Here is a 22,661-nt window from a genome sequence, read left to right on the forward strand (position 1 = left end):
TATCTGAACTGATGAAAAGTCATATTTATAGAAATAAAAAAGATATTAGTTAAAATGTTTGGTGTTTCTGTTGCCAAATAGAAACCTAGTCACCTTTGGTAACTGATTTTATTTGTATGTAAGTGAAATTTACGTTTAAAGATTGTTTGAAAACAAAACTCTGTTTAGGAAAATGACTGTCAACGAACTCCCTTACCCCTTCCCTCTAAATAGTGAGTATGTGTCCAAAGGATGTGAAATAAACATTTAGATCAAGGCTTAACATCTGGGAAGGCCTACTCTCCTCACTTTCCTATTCTCCATTAGTGACCCAAAATATATGGTGTGGTTTAAATGTTGAAATAGATATTATTCTTTTCCAAAGTGCATTTGCTACCCTTGATATTTAAAAGAGATCAGATAACATTTATTCTTCTAAATTTGTCAAGATTTACCTGAAATTTTTGCACTTAAGGCTGAAATTTAGCTGCCTTTACTCTCTGTTGAATACATACTTTGGATCTCATCTTTGAAACAAGCCTTGCTACTCTGTGCTTATATTGAGGCTAATTCATGCATTCATGCTTGTGTGAAACTCATATAAAAGACTCTATAACTGTAAATTAATAAAAAAAATTTAAGTCAACATTATGTCTCTGTGTTCTGGAAAATGTTTACTTGTTAATTGTTAAAATGATTTTTTTCGAGGGGTAGAAACCTTTCATTTTGTAATTAAAGTTAAAGTCTTAAAGTGCAGATACCACATTTGAGCCTTAATATTCAAAGGGATTGTTAGAATAATACGGTACACAAATAATTTTAATTTAAGACATATCCATGTACTTTTAGAATGATTGGCTATTACATCTTTTTTTTTTTTTTTCGATTAGAGGGAAGATATGAAATGAACCCCTAAAGTAGAGGGAGGGACTTATTACTGAAGAGAGAAAAGCATAATGGGAAAGAGACTTCAGAAACCACGTTTGCTTCAGATCTGTCCTCTCCACCTTTATTGATTCAGGGCCAGATACTGGCTGTGGCCTTAGATATTCTTGTAAACTTCATAAAAACTAGTCCTGTCAGCTTCTTCACCCCTGTATACTCAGTACCTTTAGCAGGACTTATACAAGAGAGCCAGTGCAATAGATACTTGTTGAAAGAACAGATGCCCAAATTAGTGAAAAATAAAAATGGATGCCCAAATTAATCTTTTAAGAAAAGACGGTGAAGATCTTTTGTAATGTTATAGAATCATAGAGTTGGAATGAACCTTGAAAGTCTTTTAGCAAAACCAGACAGTTCATGAATCAACTTACTATCTCTGGCAAGTCTTCCTTCAGTCTTCCTGTGGATTTGTCCAGTGGCAAGTGGTTTACAGTGTTCAGTGCTTCACAGCACTGAAATCAGATTCATCCTGAGACCTAAGTATAGTAGGCCCATTTAACTTTGAACTTTCTCTAGTATGGCTCTGAAATACAGCGTATAGCAGCAGAGACGACAAGCCAAGAAGTTAATGAAGGATTAGTTGAATTATTGGTTGGAAATAGTGGAATGCTAGGAGGATAAAAATTGAAGTCTAGGTAACTGAAAAGGTCAGCATTGAAGTGACTAAGCATGACGCAGTTTTTTGGACTGCTACTGCTTTTGTAACACCCCGAGCTCTTTAATCTTTAGAGTAGGGGTGTGGAATCGGGAGAAGGGAGAGGACCCAGTCCCGAATGACAGCACCACCACTTTGCATACCTCTGCAGTGGTGTGGTGGCCCTCTATAGCACCCCTGCCTCTTACTCATCCACCAGGGCTGCAGACCACTAATTTTAAAAGACCGGACCATCAGATGTGAATTTCTCTTCTCCTGTAGTAACTACAAGTCTGTACCCATTCATTCATTATTTATTGATTGCTAACTGTATGCCAGGTGTGGTTCCATCAGTGTATGCACTGATGCGGATACATCAGTGAACCAGGCAAAGATCTCTGCTCTTCTGGACCCTTTTCTTAGTGCAGTACTGTTCAGTAGAAACATAGCGTGGGCTGCGTATGTAGTTCTAAGCTTTCTAGCACCCACATTCAAAAAGAAAAAGTAGCAGGAGAGGTTAATTTTAATGTATTAAATATAGGCGGGGCCTCCCTGGTGGCTCAGACAGAAAAGAATCAGCCTGCAATGCAGGAGGTGCAGGTTCCCTGGGTTGGGAAGATCGCCTGCAGAAGGGATTGGCTGCCCACTCCAGTACTGTTGTCTGGAGAATTCCATGGACAGAGGAGCCTGGCATGTTACAGTCCATGGAGTCACAAAGAGTTGGACCTGAGTGACATACATTTTTTTCACTGATACTAATTCTATATTATATTAATAACATTAACACATTTTAAATATAATATAATTAGTATATAAATGTCATTTAACTGAGTAAGCAGTATGTAAGTTATTAATGAGATACCTTACATTTCCTTCTTGGTACTAGGCTTTTAACTCTGGTATATTTTATATTTATAGCATATCTCAGTTGGGTTAGCTATGTTTCAAATGCTGGGGAGCTACTGTGCAGCTTCAGAATATAGTGCTTGCTCTCCGTGGACCATGAAGTCAGTCCATCTGGTCTGAGGTAGAGAATCAGTTCCTAAAAGTATTAGAATTTTCAAATAATCCAGACTCCTTATCCATGGTCTGCAAAGCTTTACATGGTCTGTGCAGTACTTTATGACAGTATATGTTCGTATTTTATGCAAATATAAACCACCTGGCAATTTGCTTAGAAATTTTAACACAATAAAGGTTTTTTTAAATTGAGGAAAATTCATATAACATAAGATTTACCATTTTAAAGCGGAAAATTCCTTGTCATTAGTGCATTTGCAATATTGTATAATTACTACCCCTGTGTAGTTCCAAAATATTTCATCACCTTGCTATCCTTTAAGCAGTTTCTCTCCATCCTGCTTCTCCCTCTTGTCCCTGGCAGTCACCAGTCTGCTTTCTTTTCCTGTGGATTTGCCTATTCTTAATATTTCACATAAGTGGGATCATACAGTATGTGCTTTCTGTTGTGTCTGGCATCTTTCACGTAGCATAATGTTTTTGAGGTCCATCCACATTGCAGCACATGTCTGTACTTTATTCCTTTTCATGACCAAATAATATTCCATTGTTTGTGTATACCGTAATTTATCTGTTCCTCTGTGATAGACATTTGGGTTGTCTTAGCCATTGTGAATAGTGCTACTGTGAATACTCGTGTACATGTTTGTTTGAGTACCCGTATTTTACTTTTGTCAAATGGTGATAATCTGCTGTGTAGGGTTGTTATAAAGATAAATGAGCTAAGGCATATGGAACTGTTAGCACAATGCCTGGTACAGATAGCACTGACTCTGGTGCTATCAGTACGGAAAGTCTTTACGTTTGCACCTCGCTCCTCCTTTTTCCTTCCCCTGATGGCCTGTTTTTACGTTTCCGTTCTCCTGGTCTTTCTCTGACATTCTCATTTCTGAGTTCTCATTATTAGAGTTGGAAATCTAGGACGCGGGTGTGGGAGGAGGAGTGTTATTGGTGTCCATGCTTCGTGCAGGAGGCTCTTGGCAGCTCACCCCTCCGCATTTCCTCTGCTTTCTGCGACACTGTTGGTTTCCACTTTCAGCAGGAAAGTGAGGAGGCACCGCAGGGAAGGGTGTCTCTGGATTTACTTTTTCAGGACAGACAGCTGTCATATTGCCACCTCAGAGTTAGATGGCGTAGGGAAGAGTGATTTCTTAGGGTCATGGTGCTTCTCGGGATATGTTACGTGCTTTAGGAATGACATGGATAATTTTAAAGAAAGGAGAAATTGAATGATGACGCTTTCCTTCAGGAGAAGAGGTTCTCGGTACTTTTCCTTTTAGCCTTGCTCCTTAAAGTTTATGATCTTTAGAAAGAAGTGCTTGTTAACAATGCTCTCTTGTAAGAGTTTAGTTGTCTCAGCATTTCAGTTGAGTTTTTAAAATATTTCTTTGCAGTTAACAGAAGATGAAATTGCAACCATTCTCAAATCTACTTTGAAAGGACTAGAATACTTACACTTTATGAGAAAAATACACAGAGATATAAAAGCTGGAAATATTCTCCTCAATACAGAAGGACATGCAAAATTGGCGGATTTTGGAGTTGCTGGTCAGTTAACGGTAAGTGTAACACTTTTGGAAGCACTGTTGGTTTGTATTGTCCAGGTTCGAGTGTGACTAAACCTTGGTAATATCTTTTGAGGGTTATGAAAAGAAATGCATAACTTCATTGCTTCAAGGAGAAGAAGCCATTATTTAGGTATTATTTAATTATTTTTTTATTTACCGTTTAAGAGACATTGGATGAATATGAAAGAATATATATTGCCATCAAAATGCTTAAATATTTGGAAAGGAAAGCTGCATTTGTTCATTTCTGTAGGTTTTATTGTTATAGTGCTATCTTTAATGAAGGTAGTGGAGTTAAGTTACTTATGGACTCTTGGTTATTTCAGAATTCTAAATTCCTAAATATGTCATGTCACTACTGGTTGAAATTTTAGGAAAATAGTCAATTTCAGATATAACCTGTAGTATTTGAGGGTTCCAAATATTTAGTTTAAGGAATATGTTGGCAAATGCATTTCCTTGGTGTTTTTGTAGTTGCAATATCTATGTAATATTCTTGCAGGATACAATGGCAAAACGCAATACTGTGATAGGAACTCCATTTTGGATGGCTCCTGAGGTCATTCAAGAAATAGGCTATAACTGTGTGGCTGACATCTGGTCCCTTGGCATTACTTCTATAGAAATGGCTGAAGGAAAACCTCCTTATGCTGATATACATCCGATGAGGGTAAGAAAATGATGGAAAATGTCAATGTTAAAAGTGCTGCAGTTTTGTAGTGTGAGTGTAAATAAACATGGAGTAAAAAGATCATTTGAATTTGGAGTCTGTGCAAAAATTAGCAAAATTATCTGTCAGGGATTCGTGACTGTTCACTTCTTTCCACCATCATATCCTTAACTGGGAGGAAAAGAAGCGAAGCCTGTATTTCTCTCTACAGTGGCTGTTTTTCTCCCCCAAAGTATACCTGCTAAATTTCCCCATGACTTAAACAGAAGAAAGGGCTGGTAAATCCACTACATTATTCAGTTCCTCATACTCTGAATGTAACAGTGGAGGCTTGGAAGAAATCCATTCTCTTCTACTTACCCTGCATATTGTACCTTTTTGTGTTTTTGTTTCTCTAGCTGAGCTAATATTAAAAAAGAATTCCGATTTCTAATATTGCTATGTATCTGTAAGTGAAATAAGCTTTTATTTTTAGTGTTCAGCAAGAAAATGAAATTCCTTTTATGGATATTATTTTATGCTTGTATGAACTCCTTTTCCATGATAAATTGTTGAGTCTGAAATGTATAGATTGCATATTCAAGTCTAATTGCCACTGCTTTAGAGGTGATGAACAGTTTTTAAATTTATTAGTGTGTGAGTCTCAATTCATTATAGATAAGTACATTTATCTTTGTAAACGTATTGCCCTCTAGTGGCTGTATTTCTAGAGAAGAAAGGATATAGGAATGAAGGCAGAAAGAAGGTGGAGGAGGGAGAGGGAGAGAGAGAGAGAGTCTGTGTGTGTGTGTGTGTGTGTGTGTGTGTGTGTAAAGAAAAGAAGATGATTTCAGAATAGATGGAGAAATGTGTGAAGTAAACAGATGGGAGGAAAAATAATGCCATATTTTAGAGTGTTTGAAAAAGAAGAATAAATTAAAATTCTGATACTATAGTGCTATTATGAATTGAACTTCAATAGTGTAGATAATAATGTACTATACTGAAATATTTAAAAATCTGCCTGCCACTTTAAAGAGAACTCTTTGAGGAACATAATTGTATATGATATGTATCGTCTTCCTTGTACATGTAAACTCCTCTTGCTAAAGCGAAACAGAAAAATAGCATGAATTCTTTGAAAATATTGACATGAAATATAACTAGGTCAGCATAAAACAATCAATAAAATTCTCATTTCTTTTCTGATTATTAGATATCTTTGGTACTTTCAGCTAGAAAGTTTTTGGGGTGATCTTCAGCTAGATATATTTGAGTTTAGTGAGGTTAACCAAAATATCCAAGACAGCCTAGCTAAGTGCCAGAGCTGGGATTTAACCCAGAACTTAAGAGTATTACTGTTCTGCTTCCTCCAGTATAAATCTTATTTTTTCCAACCAAACAGTTCCACATATTCAGTTTGACCATGAGGTAGTCTCTTTAGCAGATAGCCAAGGATTTAAAAAATAAAGCGCAGAGTAGCTTCTCTCATTGCAAATTACGTGGCACTATGTCACAACCAAGTATACTCCTAATCCAACATGATTTCTTTTTAAAAAAATTTTAAAAATGTTTATATCCAGGTCTTAAGAATTGAAAACTGAGTCAGTCATTTTTTAATTAAAAAAATAAAACGGGAATCCATGACCTCCTTCCTTCCTGCCCAATTAATAATAGAACCAAGTTGAGAAATTCTGGACGACTGGGCTTGGTTAGAGGTGCCAGTTAAGTTGTCCCCACCCCCGGCACACCTGCACATCTTCCATCCCCCAGTTCCTGCTGCGTGTGCCTGGGTCGGCACCTGGCCCATCTCAGTGTGTGTGCACAGGACTTTGCCCTCTGACATCGTATGGCCAGAAATTACAACTCAGCGACAAAGCTCAGGATTCCCTTTTTCTCTCGCTTTTTACATAGTTAAATTTTAGCTTGAATGACATGTTCTGTGCTTAACAAATCTACTTTCTTAGTTTTCATTTTATCTTTTTTACCCCCATGGTAATTTCTTAGGGCTGTCTTAACATATTACCACAAATTTGGTGGCTTAAAACTATAGAACTTTATTCTCTTACAATTCTGGAGGCCAGCAATTTGAAATGAAGGTGTTGACAGAGCTGCACTCCTTCAGAAGCTCTAAAGGAGACTCCGTTTTCTGCCACTTCCAGCTTTGGGGTGGTGGCTGCCAGCAGTCCTTGGCATTCCTTGGGTTGCAGCTATATCTCTCCAGTCCCTGCCTGCACCTTTTACATTACTCTCTCCTTTGTGAGTGTCTGCGTTTCGCTCTTCTGTCTGTCTCAGATTTTCCTCTGCCTTTTTCTTTAAAGGACAGATGTCATAGGATTTAGAGCCCACTCCAGTAATCCAGAACAATCTCCAACTGCAGGGATTTTTTTTTTTTTTTTCCAAATGAGATCCGGTTTAGAAGTTTTGAGTATTAGGATATAGACATATCTTTTGGGGGCCACTCTTCAACCCACTATATCCTCTCTAATCTGTTCCCTTTTTTCAAATTAAATGTATTTAAGATTAGTAACAATTAATTTCAGGATCTATTTTCCTTGTCTTTTCTCAAATTTTAAAAACTGTGGTAAAGTATTCATAAAAATGGTATCATTTAAACCATTTTTCCAGTATACCGTTCAGTGGCATTAAAGTACATTGACATCACACTGTCTACTACAGAAATATGTATCATCTCAAACTAAAACTCTATACACATTAAAAAATAACTCTTTATTATCTCCTCCCCCAACACCTTATAACCATAATTCTCTCTGTTTCTATGAATTTGACTATTCTAAGCATCTCATATAAGTGAAATCATACAATATTTGTCCTTTTGTGTCTGGCTTCTTTCACTTAATGTTTTCAAGGTTCATCCATTGTTGTAGCATATATCCAAATTCTTTTTTTAAGGCTGGATAATATTCCATTTTATAAATACCACATTTGTTTAACCATTCATCCATATTGGACACTTGAGTTGCTTCCACCTTTTGATTGTTGTGACTAGTGCTTCTATGAACATGGATGTACATTTATTCTCTGTGAGAGTCTGCTCTCAATTCTTTGGGTATATACCCAGAACTAGATTGCTGGGTCATATGGTAATTTTATGTGTAAATTTTTGAGGAACCTCCCTACTGTTTTTCATAGCATTGTGCTATTTTATGTTCCCACCAGCAGTACACAAAGATTCCAGTTTCTCCACATTCTTGCCAACACTTATTTTCTGTCTTTTGATAATAGCCATCCTAATGAGAGTGAAGTGTTACTTCATGGTTTTGATTTACATTTCCCTAATAACTAATGATGTTGAGTATCTTTTCATGTACTTTTTGTTCATTTGTATATCTTCTTTGGAGAAGTGACTATTCAGGTTATTTGCCATTTTAAAATTGGGTTGTTTTTTGTGTTGTTGAGTTTCTGGTCTCATTTTAATCAGCTTTTCTCTAGTTTGGTCTGCCGTTTTCTATTTGCTGGCTGAAGTCTCCTAGCCCTTTGACTTTTTACTGCCTGTTTATTGTTCTTCCAGCTGTCCCCCATCACTTTTTGTATCCAATTCTAATACTCAGTCTAAGTCCCTTGATAATTCTTGTGGGTAAAATCCTCCTAGTCCTTCCCTTGGGAGGTCTTTGAGTCAAAATGTATCTCAGATTTGCTACTCTACAAGTAGAGGATTGCTCATTTGTATTTAAGTGTTGTATTACTTTGCTTTGGGCAATAGATGTGTTCTAGGGATTTTGTATAAATATTTAATAGTTGTAAATTGGAGTTTACATTTTGGGGATTTTTTAAAAAATAATTTTTATTAATTCCTTTAGTGATTAGAATAATGCTGTTGAAACTTATTTGCCATATAATTGTGTTTATTTTTTTATCATGGACATATCCATTTTAGCAGTAATACAAAATTTAATCATAAATATTAACATATTTTTGATTTAGTGTTAATGTTAAAATAGATGCCTGTTCTCCTGTGGAGGCAGGAAGTCAGCCTTTGGACTAGCTGGAGAATATATATGGTTACCTACATTGGTTATTTTGTGTCAGAGAAACTGAGTGTCACCTAAGTATGGATGTTTGATTTTTTGAAGACAAGAACCCTGGAATTTTCTTCTTATATTCTTTTACTTCTGTTCCCTTTTCTTTATTTCCTTCTGCATATATTCAGGGCACATTCATCGTGTCCCAGTCACACTTTGAGGATGCAGTGGGAAGCAGTGCAGGTGTGTTTCCTGTTCTGTTGGAACTTCCACCCTGGTGATAACTTGCATCCTGATGTTATAACTATTTTACTTTCTCTGTGTGTGTGTATGGGGAGGAAGTACATATATATTCAGTTGTTTAGAATGTAAGACCATACACTGTAACAACTTTTATTCATTTATATGTATATTACGAATCATAAAGGATCATATGCCTATATGATTTTTATTATTTTGGCGTTACATTGCCTGTTTTTCTCCTTTGAACTTATCCTCATCTTCCTTCTTTTCCATTTCTCCCCAGTGCTACTTTTACTTCCTTTGACTGTTCCCTATTTCCTAACAGTGTGCGTACATGAATGCTCACACAGTCCCTTTCGAACCTTCACTTTTCTTTCTGTTTATACTCCATTTCTTCCCCCATCTGTTCCCTACATTTTTCTGCCTGATTATTTTAAGTGATACCTTGATTCTCTTAACTCTACTTTCAGATCAGAAATAGCTAAGGATCCAGAGGAGGGGGCAGATTGGATCATTGGAGAATTTCACTACTACTTCCAGAACATGTGGCTTTTCACTCTATTTGAGAGTTAGAGTTGTTCTGCCCTGTGGTCCTAATACATGTGGGAGTACGAGGCATTCCAGCCCCCAAATCGAGGATTAAAGTTTATTACATTGACAGTTTCAACATATTTCTGTCCAGTTGGAGTTATTATTCTTGAAGAGATGAATAAGCAGGGAAAACAGAATAAGCAGACCTCAATTTCTCTTGGTTGAGTCTGCTGAGGTCATCCCTGAGGGTTTCATGGGGAAGACAAATTCCCACTGTTAATTTATATTCAAACCTTGCTGTTGATGTTGCCAAGTCCTCTGTAAATATGATTAATTTGGTAACTACTGAGGAAGCAATCATCACTTTCTCACTGACATACTAATTATGTGAATATGAATAGTAATATTGGAGACATATTTCCATTAAGTTTTACTTAGATAAAGGATTATACTAGAATCTATCTTTTAAAGATTTTAATGTGGGATACTAACAAAGGCAATATTTCTCTGTATTTGTGTGGGAGCATTTACAGGAGACAATTTAATTTGATTTATTAATGATTGAAAGATGATTTATATTTCATACTTTTTTGACTGATCTTATTAGATATATTCCACATTGTGGCATATTATGCACATGTGGGCATGCATGTGTGTGCACACAGTTGAAACAAAATATACATAAATAGTTTCCCAGGTAGCTCAGTGGTAAAGAATTCCACCTGCCAATGCAGGAGCCACAGGTTTGATCCCTAGGTCTGGAAGATGGCAGAGGAAATAGCAACCTACCCAGTATTCTTTCTGAGATAATCCTGTGGACAGAGAAGCCTGGTGGGTTACAGACCATGGGGTTGCAAAGAGTCAGACACAACTGAAGGGTCTGAGCACATCACATGTTCACAACATAAACAGTACTTATCTGTGTATGTCTATAATGGGTCCCATGTGAAATAAATTTTATATTGTGAATTGCTATTTGTGATCCACTCTGATATCTGTTCTATCACAGGCTTATCTTCTGTTATACTTCATCTTTCCATTAAAAAAAAAATGGTGGTTCAAATCCATTCAGTTGATTTTGTGACCCAGTATTGGTTTGTAACTTCGATTTTAAGGGCAAGAATCACTGTACCAACCTTTGGAAATCTGATTTCTTCCAGTGCCATAATGCTTTCATTGTTGCCACATGGTAGTGGTAACCTGGTGTATGAGTCCTAAATAAATTCTGTTATCTGTAACTTAGTTATATTGGAGTACATCAAGGCTGTATATTGTCACCCTGCTTATTTAACTTATATGCAGAGTATATCATGTAAAATGCCAGGCTGGATGAAGCACAAGCTGGAATCAAGATTGCTGGGAAAAATTTCAATACCCTCAGAATCGCAGATAACACCACCCTCATGGCAGAAAGTGAAGAAGAACTAAAAAGCCTGTTGGTGAAAGTGAAAGAGGAGAGTGAAAAAGGTGGCTTAAAGCTCAACATTCAGAAAACTAAGATCATGGCATCCAGTCCCATCACTTCATGGCAAATAGATGGAGAAACAATGGAAACAGTGGCAGACTGTATTTTTGTGAGCTCCAAAATCACTGCAGATGGTGACTGCAGCCATGAAATTAAAGACTCTTGCTCCTTGGAAGGAATGCTATGACAAACCTATACAGCATATTAGAAAGCAGAGACATACTTTGCTGACAAAGGTCTGTCTAGTCAAAGCTATGGTTTTTCCAGTGGTCATGTATGGATGTGAGAGTTAGACTATAAAGAAAGCTGAGTGCTGAAGAATTGATGCTTTTGAACTGTGGTGCTAGAGGAGACTCTTGAGAGTCCCTTGGACTGCAAGGAGATCCAACCAGTCCATCCTAAAGGAAATCAGTGCTGAATATTCATTGAAAGGACTGATGCTAAAGCTGAAACTCCAATAGTTTGGCCACCTGATGTGGAGGGCTGATTCATTTGAAAAGACCCTGATGCTGGGAAAGATTGACAGCAGGAGAAGAAGGGGACAACAGAGGATGAGATGGTTGGATGGCATCACCAACTTGATGGACATGAGTTTGAGCAAGTTCTGGGAGTTGGTGATGGACAGGGAGGCCTGGCCTGCTGCAGTCCATGGGGTTGCAAAGAGTCAGACACGACAGAGCGACTGAACTGAACTGAACTGAACTGAACTGAGGGGTGGTGTTGGAGAAGACTCTTGAGAGTCCCTTGGACTGCAAAGAGATCAAACCAATCAATCCTAAAGGAAATCAGTCCTGATTATTCATTGGAGGGATTGTGCTGAAGCTGAAGCTCCAGTACTTTGGTCACCTGATGCAAAGAGCTGACCCATTAGAGAAGACCCTGATGCTGGGAAATAATGAAGGCAGGAGGAGAAGGGGACGACAGAGAATGAGATGGTTGGACGACATCATTGACTTGATGGATGTGAGTTTAAACAAGCTTCAGAAGATGGTGGACGACAGAGAGGCCTGGTATGCTGCAGTTCATGGGGTCACGAAGAGTTGGACATGACTGAGCAACTGAATAGCAACAAATGGTCCATTTCACTAAATTGTTATGAAGATCATAGAAGACATTATAAATGAGCAATATATATATATAATATTAAATACTTTAGAAATATTAGGTGGCTTTATTAAGTTTTCAAGTCTCAAATTGAAATTGTAAATTAATTCAAGTTCTTTCAGAGGGTACCCTATTTGATAATATCTACTGTTGTCTTCTTGGCTTATTGAGTAGAGTTGGAGGTATTGGGAGCTTATACAGTGCCCAGGGGAGTTTATTGCCAGCTGGGGGAGGTTGTTGAAAGCTTTTAAGCCCTTGCTTATGGCTGCTGAGATGACTTCTGCAGCCCCTACTGGAAACAATATGGAAATAATGAGCCCACGAGGACAGAGAGACATGTGGACTCTCTTTTCTAACCTCAGGTCATACTGTGGTATCCAGATGTTTTCTACTTCATTTTCACTACATACTCAGTAATGGAAACTGTGATTCACAAGAGAGTAGAATGAGTTTTTTCTTGAGCAGAGAATTCAGAGTCAGTGGACCCCCAGAACTGCATTTAAATATTGTTTTTTTTTGGCAGATGTCCATTTTATGGTGAGAGAGTTCACAGTTTTCATCAATGAAAATACAAGTTTCTTGATCCCCAAATATTGAGAACTGTGGCTCTCAATAATAGTATTGGAGACCCTCAAGAGAGTTTCTTATTATATTGTATATTTAGGATATGGTTTTGTTCATTATTTACTTTATTACAGCATATCACTGTTCTGTGTTTTAATTTGGAACCAGGAACTATATATTCATAGGACATCTGTGATTTCCCCCCACCGCCCCAAACTCTTGAACTTCTGGAAAGTTTAGTTTTATGTATGTCTAATTATTGTCTGAAGTTCCACTAATTTAAAAAAGAAGTCTTTTTTTTTTTCCCTCTGAATTCTTGTACCACCTTTCTCTTGTCTTTCTTATGATTCTTTTAAAATTCCTATGTATCAATATTGCAGTGTTTGTGCTGTTGTCTTATTTCCAAGTTTTAAATGCAAGTGTATTTTGTCTTTGAGTGCCTAATTGAAAAGCAGAGTAACTTACATAAAAGCATCCAATAAATGTTTTTGGTGAATATGTGCTCAATTCCCTTTCCTATCTCAAAGATACTTTGTGGTGTTAATATTAAAATCTAGCAAGCCGAAGTTCTTCTTTCTTATAATAATAATGTTGTACCTGTAGGTTAGAATAAGAGTCAGTGAGGTAAATGAAAAATGAAAGTAAATACTAATTAAGTACAACTTGAAAGCCATTGCCAACATCTGCTGGATCATCGAAAAAGCAAGAGATTTCCAGAAAAAACATCTATTTCTGCTTTATTGACTATGCCAAAGCCTTTGACTCTGTGGATCACAATAAACTCTGGAAAATTCTGAAAGAGATCGGAATACCAGACCACCTGACCTGCCTCTTGAGAAACCTATATACAGGTTAGGAAGCAACAGTTAGAACTGGACATGGAACAACAGACTGGTTCCAAATAGGAAAAGGAATACATCAAGGCTGTATATTGTCACCCTGCTTATTTAACTTCTATGCAGAGTACATCATGAGAAACACTGGGCTGGAAGAAGCACAAGCTAGAATCGATATTGCCGGGAGAAATATCAATAACCTCAGATATGCAGATGATACCACCCTTATGGCAGACAGTGAAGAGGAACTAAAAAGCCTCTTGATGAAAGAGAAAGAGGAGAGTGAAAAAATTGGCTTAGAGCTCAACATTCAACTCAGCAGTGGCCACAGGACTGGAAAAGGTCAGTTTTCATTCCAATTCCAAAGATAGGCAATGCCAAAGAATGCTCAAACTACCGCACAATTGCACTCATCTCACATGCTAGTAAAGTAATGCTCAAAATTCTCCAAACCGGACTTCAGCAATACGTGAACCGTGAACTCCCTAATGTTCAAGCTGGTTTTAGAAAAGGCAGAGGAACCAGAGATCAAATTGCCAACATCCGCTGGATCATGGAAAAAGCAAGAGAGTTTCAGAAAAACATCTATTTCTGCTTTATTGACTAGGCCAAAGCCTTTGACTGTGTGGATCACAAGAAACTGTGGAAAATTCTGAAAGAGATGGGAATACCACACCACCTGACCTGCCTCTTGAGAAATCTGTATGCAGGTCAGGAAGCAACAGTTAGAACTGGACATGGAGCAACAGACTGGTTCCAAATAGGAAAAGGAGTACGTCAAGGCTGTATATTGTCACTCTGCTTATTTAACTTCTATGCAGAATACATCATGAGAAATGCTGGACTGGAAGAAACACAAGCTGGAATCAAGATTGCTGGGAGAAATATCAATAAACAGATATGCAGATGACACCACCCTTATGGCAGAAAGTGAAGAGGAGCTAAAAAGCCTCTTGATGAAAGAGAAAGAGGAGAATGAAAAAGTTGGCTTAAAGCTTAACATTCAGAAAGTGAAGATCATGGCATCTGGTCCCATCACGTCATGAGAAATAGATGGGGAAACAGTAGAAACAGTGTCAGACTTTATTTTGGGGGGCTCCAAAATCACTGCAGATGGTGACTGCAGCCATGAAATTAAAAGATGCTTACTCCTTGGAAGAAAAGTTTTGACCAACCTAGGTAGCATATTCAAAAGCAGAGACATTACTTTGCCGACTAAGGTCCATCTAGTCAAGGCTATGGTTTTTCCTGTGGTCATGTATGGATGTGAGAGTTGGACTGTGAAGAAGGCTGAGAGCTAAAGAATTAATGCTTTTGAACTGTGGTGTTGGAGAAGACTCTTGAGACTCCGTTAGACTACAAGGAGATCCAACCAGTCCATTCTGAAGGAGATCAGCCCTGGGATTTCTTTGGAAGGAATGATGCTCAAGCTGAAACTCCAGTAGTTTGGCCACCTCATGCGAAGAGTTGACTCATTGGAAAAGTCTCTGATGCTGGGAGGGATTGGGGGCAGGAGGAGAAGGGGATGACAGAGGATGAGATGTCAGGATGGCATCACGGACTCAATGGACGTTAGTCTGAGTGAACTCTGGAGTTGGCGATGGACAGGGAGGCCTGGCATGCTGCGATTCATGGGTTCACAAAGAGTCGAGCGACTTAACTGAACTGAACTGAACTGAACTGAAAGCCATACCGTTGCTCTTGACTTGATTTTTGAACTTTTACTAAGTGTAGTTAAAGTTTCAATTTTAAATTGCTTTGATTGATATATATATATTTCTCTGTGTGTGTAAATATACACAAACACATATTTGCTACTTTAGATCCTGTTAATATGTTGAAGGAGATCAGAAAGAGTTAATGTTGGCCTCTGGACAGTAGCTTTGGTTTGCTAATGGTGATGCAGTCATTAACCCTCTTGAAGGTCTTAAAATCAATTGTATAGACTTACTGTATTGATCCAACCAATCCATCCTAAAGGAAATCAGTCGTGGGTATTCATTGGAAGGACTGATGTTGAAGCTGAAACTCCAATACTTTGGCCACCTGATGTGAAGAGCTGACTCAATTGAAAAGACCCTGATGCTGGGAAAGATTGAGGGCAGGAGGAGAAGAAGACGACAGGGCATGAGATGGTTGGATGGCATCACCAACTCAATGGACATGAGTTTGGGTGAACTCCAGGAGTTGGTGATCGACAGGGAGGCCTGGCATGCTGCCTCACCTCTCACGGGGTTGCAGAGTCGGGCACAACTGAGCGACTGAACTGAACGGAAGTGAACTGTGTTGATTATTGTAAGTTTTGTTGTGCTTTGTTTTAAATGAGTCATAGAAACTGTTTAGGTTAACGTTTATTTTAGAAGACACAAATACCTAGGTGTTTTTGTCCTAGGACATTGCGAAGTATCTGTGGGCAGGTGTTGACTCTGCTTCCATGTCTGTTGCACTTAAAAATTCATAATGTTTCTGGAGGAAATGCTGTCTGCAGCATATTGATGTTTAAAATCATGGCTGAATCAGACATATTTTAAAAAATGAAGGCAGATAGAACATACCTGACTTAAAAACTATTTTAGCTAAATTCTTGCAGAGTAGAATTTTCAGCTTCAGCTATCCTAGAGGAATATATTAAGTACAGATTATTTGTTTGATTATGTTAACTTAGTTTTCAGTAGAACTTTTACATAAATAGAATCATCTTCATTACATCTGGGATCGTTTAAATAGCATAATTACATGTAGTTGTGCTATGTAATGAAAGGTAAGGGATAAATGATCAGAGGTGACTTTATAAGCATTGCAGTAAGTGACTTATAAACTGAAGGTCACCGTTTTAATTGGAAGGTTTGTGAATCTCTTAAATTCTGTAATCAAATGAGTGATATCAAAGGAAGAAGTAATTTAACATAACAATTGTGGCTTATGCCGAACATATGTTCCTGTTAATAAGTTGCATTATAGTCTTTAAGGACTTGTATGCAGTTAGTACATTTTGGTTCATTTGATACCCGCAGTTTTTCTTAATTTTTATTAGTGAGTTGTTACAGTGGTTAACAAGAAATACACAGATTTAAGTTGCAATAGTTTTCCCAGGGTTATATGATCTAACTTCACAAGCTTCTTGGACATATGTAGATGCTTTTCTATTTTGCTTTAGTTATGACATACAATTGATACAGGCAAGCATGAAAGCTTGGGCAAATTTTCATTGCTTTTTCTGGATCTTGCTCAGGTTCTGTGGTATTTATGTAAAGCCCAATTTTGTTACTTGGGAATGCATGTTGAAATTATCATGCGCACTATTTTGCTGTAGGCCCGTTGGCTCTGCCACAAAGGCAGTACACTGCCAGTAGGCCATTTCCTTGTCGGCTGCATTTACAATTTAATAGAAATATTACATGACTTTTTAAACAAGTGTTTTGGCAGGGAGGAAATGGCAGATTCCTTACAAACAAGCATAGCTTCCTTTCCTTAACCACACTCCAGCTACTCAACAAATGGTACTTGGTTTCAAGTTTGGGGGGTTTGAGGGTAGAATGGGAAGTCAGGTTGAAACAGGAATGACACTGATATTTACTGTAAAATAGTTATGTATTTTTAACTGCTGGATCTTATTACTGTATAGTTTCAGTGAGTGACAACCAATGTATTTCTGAATTAGGGCTGAGGTTATTTTTATGCAGTTCACCTGGCTGGGGATATCTGGTTATGGTTGGTTGAAAGGGTCAGGGCCACCAGATAAGCTCTAAGATGTTAGTTTACTTTTTATAATTTTTTTTAAAAATAGTTTCGGCTCTGCTGTATATATTGGTCTTCATGACATTTGAGTAAGCAGTACTTCTTTGGTATCAACTGTAATTTTTATCTTGAAGAATCACTTTGGGGTGAAGAGAATATGGAAAGAAAATCTGGTAGACTTGTTAGCACTGACATACAACATGATGGATTCCCAGCACATCTTTTGTTCACTTTGCTTTAGCTTACTATTATGTGTTTTGAATTTGAAAAGTCACGTTTGCAGTTCTTTAATTTTTTTCTTGGATGTTATTCCATCCTATCCCATTCTTATTTTATTTAGGCCTTTTAATCTTAAATCATTTGTAACTGTGGACAAAATGCTGACCTCTTTAATTCTACAGTATTTCATACTTTTGCGGACTCTAAAGAAAAGAAAAATTGCACTTTATTTTCAGCCTTGATGGTGGTCCCATTTTACTTCCTAGTGTAGATCTGGCTTTTTCTTCTGTGTGTGAAGAGAACAGTTTATAGTAGGTCTTGCCCCTTTTCTTTTCTTACTGCTTCTGACTTCGTAGCCAGCTTACCTGGCAGCTGCAGTAAGTTCTGTTGCTGCGGTGTGGTAGAGACTGGCATTGGGTGTGTTCTTATAGCCGTCACAGCATTGGCTTTTGTTACTTTCCATGTTTCAGTTTGTTGGTAACGGACATATGGACATCATATGTTCCGCAGAGTTACTGTACGAAGCCAATTTGAGCTGTTTCCATTTGCCTCGAGTCCAATCATGATATTTATTTTTCCATGGCACTTACCCAGATTATCCATACCTCCTGCTTAGCTTGTGTCACTGCCACCATGGACTGCATTTCTTCTGATTGCCTACAGTTTTTCACAGTATCTAATTGCCTATTCCGTCTTAGCTTTCTTTGCACAGCATTGATTGATGTTTATAAAATATCTCAAGATCTTTTAGATAACAGATACTCAGGTGCATAGAAGTATGATATTCAGCTTGTTTTTTGTTTATATATAAGGAATGTTTTTATATCCAGCCTCCTAGAGTGGAATTGAATATTCTAGTGGAAAACTTAGAAGAGTGACTTTGTCGTTTTAGCCAATATTGCTTACTTTTTAGTATCAACAATAACAGCAATGTGATCTCCCAGAGAACCCTTGATATAACAAATCACGTCATAATTTTATTGCTGAATTTTGAAGAGAAGATCCTAGAAGTTCCCTTTTAGGTTTAAGAAAATATGACTACATTATTGTTTATTGAAGCTGTTCTTCAGCTCTTAGCCCTGTGTGAAGTCATTTTAGATACTGATTTTCAAAATATGAATAAATGAGTTGCAGTCATTTCATGACTTTAGGTGAGTCAGCTATTACTGTGACCCAAAAGCTTTGGCTGTACACAGGAATGTATTTATTCGTTCATTCAGCAGTTATTTACTGAACACTTACTATGGCTAGGGACGATTGTAGTTCTGAGGATGCAACAATACAAAAAAAAGTTGAAAATTTCTCTTTATTGAGCTTATATTTGAATGAGGGGGAGAGATAATGAAGAAGAGAAGTAAATACACCACCTTAGGATTTCTCTGGTAGCTCAGGGGTAAAGAATCTGCCTGGCAGTACAAGAGATGTAGGAGACATGGGTTCAATCCCTGGATTGGGAAGATCCTCTGGAGAAGGAAATGCCGACCCACTCCAGTATCCTTGCCAGGGAAATCCCATGGACAGAGAAGTCTGGCAGGCAACAGTCCATGGGGTCACAAAAGAGTCGGACACAACTGAGCTACTAAACAACAACAAAAGTTTGTTAATGATTAAGTCCTACAGTAGAAAAAATAAAACAGGTAAGTGAGAAAGGAAATTTCAGTGATGGGGTAGAGTGGTTGATGTACAGTATTGGATTGCTAGTGAAGGCCTTACTGAAGAGATGACTCTTGAATGAAAACTTTTAAGAAAATGGATATCCGTGTACAAAATATACCACATAAAGGCAGCCAACTGCAGGTTCATCAGTCTCGAAGTGGGAGTGTGCCTGGTAACTCCAGGTCCAGATCGTAGAGACTTGAAGGCTACAGTAAATACTTAGACTCATATTCTGAATGAGATGAGAAGTCAGGGAGGATTTCTGAGAAGGGAAGTGGCATGAGAATAGCTTGAGGAGTTACAAGGGTAGAATCACAGAAACTAGGAGACTTGAATGACCCACACAAGAGATGATTGGATTCAGTTCAGTTCAGTTCAGTTCAGTCGCTCAGTCGTGTCTGACTCTTTGCGACCCCATGAATCGCAGCATGCCAGGCCTCCCTGTCCATCACCAACTCCAGAGTTCACTCAGACCCACATCCATCGAGTCAGTGATGCTATCCAGCCATCTCATCCTCTGTCGTCCCCTTCTCCTCCTGCCCCCAATCCCTCCCAGCATCAGAGTCTTTTCCAGTGAGTCAACTCTTCACGTGAGGTGGCCAAAATACTGGAGCTTCAGCTTTAGCATCATTCCTTCCAAAGAAATCCTGGGCCTGATCTCCTTCAGAATGGACTGGTTGGATCTCCTTGCAAGTCCAAGGGACTCTCAAGAGTCTCCTCCAACACTGCACTTCAAAAGCATCAATTCTTCGGCACTCAGCTTTCTTCACAGTCCATCTCTCACATCCATACATGACCACAGGAAAAACCATAGCCTTGACTAGATGGACCTTAGTCAGCAAAGTAATGTCTCTGCTTTTGAATATACTATCTAGATTGGTCATAACTTTTCTTCCAAGGAGTAAGCGTCTTTTAATTTCATGGCTGCAGTCACCATCTGCAGTGATTTTGGAGCCCCCCAAAATAAAGTCTGACACTGTTTCCACTGTTTCCCCATCTATTTCCCATGGAGTGATGGGACTGGATGCCATGATCTTCGTTTTCTGAATGTTGAGCTTTAAGCCAACTTTTTTACTCTCCTCTTTCACTTTCATCAAGAGGCTTTTTGGTTCCTCTTCACTTTCTGCCATAAGGGTGGTGTCATCTGCATATCTGAGTTTACTGATATTTCTCCCAGCAATCTTGATTCCAGCTTGTGCTTCTTCCAGCCCAGCGTTTCTCATGATGTACTCTGCATAGAAGTTAAATAAGCAGGGTGACAATATACAGCCTTGACGTACTCCTTTTCCTATTTGGAACCAGTCTGTTGTTCCATATCCAGTTCTAAGTGTTGCTCAGATTTCTCAAGAGGCAGGTCAGGTGGTCTGGTATAGTTGTTTTTTGGGGGTATGTTTTTAAAAGTGGATTAACAGAATCTGTTGATAGATTAGGTTCATGAGAACACTGAGAGTGCTTTAAAGCCGTTTGGTACAACTTTGGCAGATGATCTTGTTTTTCAGCTCTGCCAAAGTGTAAGGCACAAGATTGAATAGAGTGTAGAGTTTATATTCTTCCAGGAAGCCCAGCTATAAAGGTAATGCATGTTTACTGTAGAAAGGAAGGAAGAAAGCAAAATATAAAGAAGAAAAGAAAAATCACTTGTTCTGCCTAGAGATTCACAGTTAACATTTTGATGTATGGTATTCTTATTTGAGAAACATACTGTTTTTTAACCAAAATTAGAATCATGAGATTGTGTTGTTTTGTAATTTTTGTTTTTCGTTTAGCACTATATCTTGGGAGTGTCCCCATATTCTTAAGTGTTTTAAGCTTTAAAATGTTTAGAAAATTGCTTACATGAAATAATCTTAGATATTTTACTTTTATGATAAAAAGCTTTAAAATAAGTCATTTTCCTTTTTTATGAAACTTGTGAAAATTGTAAAGCACTATAGAATTCAAAGAATCTTTCATTCAGTAAAAATAAATAAATTTAAAAAAGACTCATTGCTAGTCAACAGTCCTAAAGTGTCCAAAAATGTCTTGGTTTTAAAATTTGCTGCTAATAAATTATTATCCGTTAATTATCATAAATTATACTTTTAAAGGACTTCCCAGGTGGTGCTAGTGGTAATGAACCCACCTGCCAGTGTGGGAGATGTAAGATACATGGGTTTGATCCCTGGGTTGGGAATATCCCCTGGAGGTGGTCATGGCAGCCCACTCCAGTATTCATGCTATGGGCATAACTGAATCACTTGGCCATACATCTGTAACTGACAAATCATTGTTAAGCAACTAACTATAATGAAAAAAGGATTCATTGCTAGTCAGCAGTCCCAAAGTGTGCAAAAATGTCTTGGCTTTAATATTTAATACCAATAAATCATTATTTAATATTATTAATTGATATTAATAAATTGTTATCTGTTAGTTACCATAAATTATACTTTTAAAGACTATAAATATTCTGACAACTTTTAAAGTAAGGTATAACATTGGTTCTCTATGGATTTCATTTTTTATTTCTATATGAAAGTTTTAAACTCTCTTCTAGAGGAAATTATTATTTTTGAGCTTTAAGAAACTGATATTTATATTACATTGCCATTTATACATCCTATCTTTAACTCTGTATCAAGTAAGCAGGCTTAACCAGCTGAATGATTGCATCAAGCCTAAATAATTAACCATATCAGAAAACAGGCAATTAATAATGACCAGATTGTTAGATACTTCCTTCTAGCAGTACAGTCATTTAAAATAGAAAACATTCCAAATGTTTTTTTCATTTAAAATGTATTTTACCTGCCAAAAAATACAAATGTGGTTTTCTTAACCTTGAACACTGAGATATGCATGTGCAATAGAGAAGCATTCCTCTTTTGCCAGCTAATTAGCTTTTGGCATAAGTATAATTGTTCTTCAACTACCTGACTCCTTCTAGTATCCTTTGTGTTGATGGTATTCTGCATTTATAAAATAACTGCAAAATTTCAAAAAGAAAGCTTCTGAAAAGTTCTTAGGAGAGAAGGAAAAGATGATGAAGGACAGAATAACAATACTCCTGTTTGGGGGTTGGGAGCAGGGAGGTGAAAGGGAAGCCAGAGAGTCAGAGAAGAATTTGGAGAATATGGTGTTTCAGGCAAGGGAGAGAAGTTTTAAGAAGAAAGTGATTGATGACTTTTTATCAGTGTTTGTCTTTTTTTCCTTTAGTTTGGGTAGTATGAAGAGATTATCAGATTGGAAGTCATGGTTAACTTTCAGGAGTGTAATTTAAGTGAGTGGCAGGGCAGAAGCCAGTTCCTGAGGGATCAAGGAATGAAGAGGGATGGAGGCCGAGGAACAGTACCAGTAGAATCTATGTTAGGTTATTTGGCAACCAAGAGGAGGGGAGAAGTTGGGAAACTAGTTTAGAGGGATCAGAGTTGAGGAAAGATTTTTAGGATGAGAGGACTTAATCTGATTTTAGAATGAGATGAAGGATGCAGGGAGAGGATTAAAGATGTAGGGAGCAGGGCCAAAGATGACAATCAGGGAAACAAGGC

At 37.7% G+C, this 22,661-nt stretch overlaps 1 protein-coding gene across 3 annotated transcripts in view; it reads left to right on the forward strand.

The window, feature by feature from the left end:
- The window catches only part of STK3 (serine/threonine kinase 3), a 310,137-nt gene that overhangs the window by 91,219 nt on the left and 196,257 nt on the right, over positions 1-22,661 (forward strand). For all 3 annotated transcript variants that reach the window (XR_011259059.1, XR_011259060.1, XM_069600533.1), the window contains exons 5-6: positions 3,973-4,137; positions 4,649-4,816. Coding sequence is in view for 1 of the 3 variants with exons in the window: in XM_069600533.1 (XP_069456634.1) it covers positions 3,973-4,137; positions 4,649-4,816 (333 nt within the window). In the remaining 2 variants the exon portion in view is untranslated. The remainder of the gene's footprint in view (positions 1-3,972; positions 4,138-4,648; positions 4,817-22,661) is intronic.

Source organism: Ovis canadensis, chromosome 9 (assembly GCF_042477335.2).
Source record: "Ovis canadensis isolate MfBH-ARS-UI-01 breed Bighorn chromosome 9, ARS-UI_OviCan_v2, whole genome shotgun sequence".
In the NCBI taxonomy this organism is placed as follows: domain Eukaryota; kingdom Metazoa; phylum Chordata; class Mammalia; order Artiodactyla; family Bovidae; genus Ovis; species Ovis canadensis.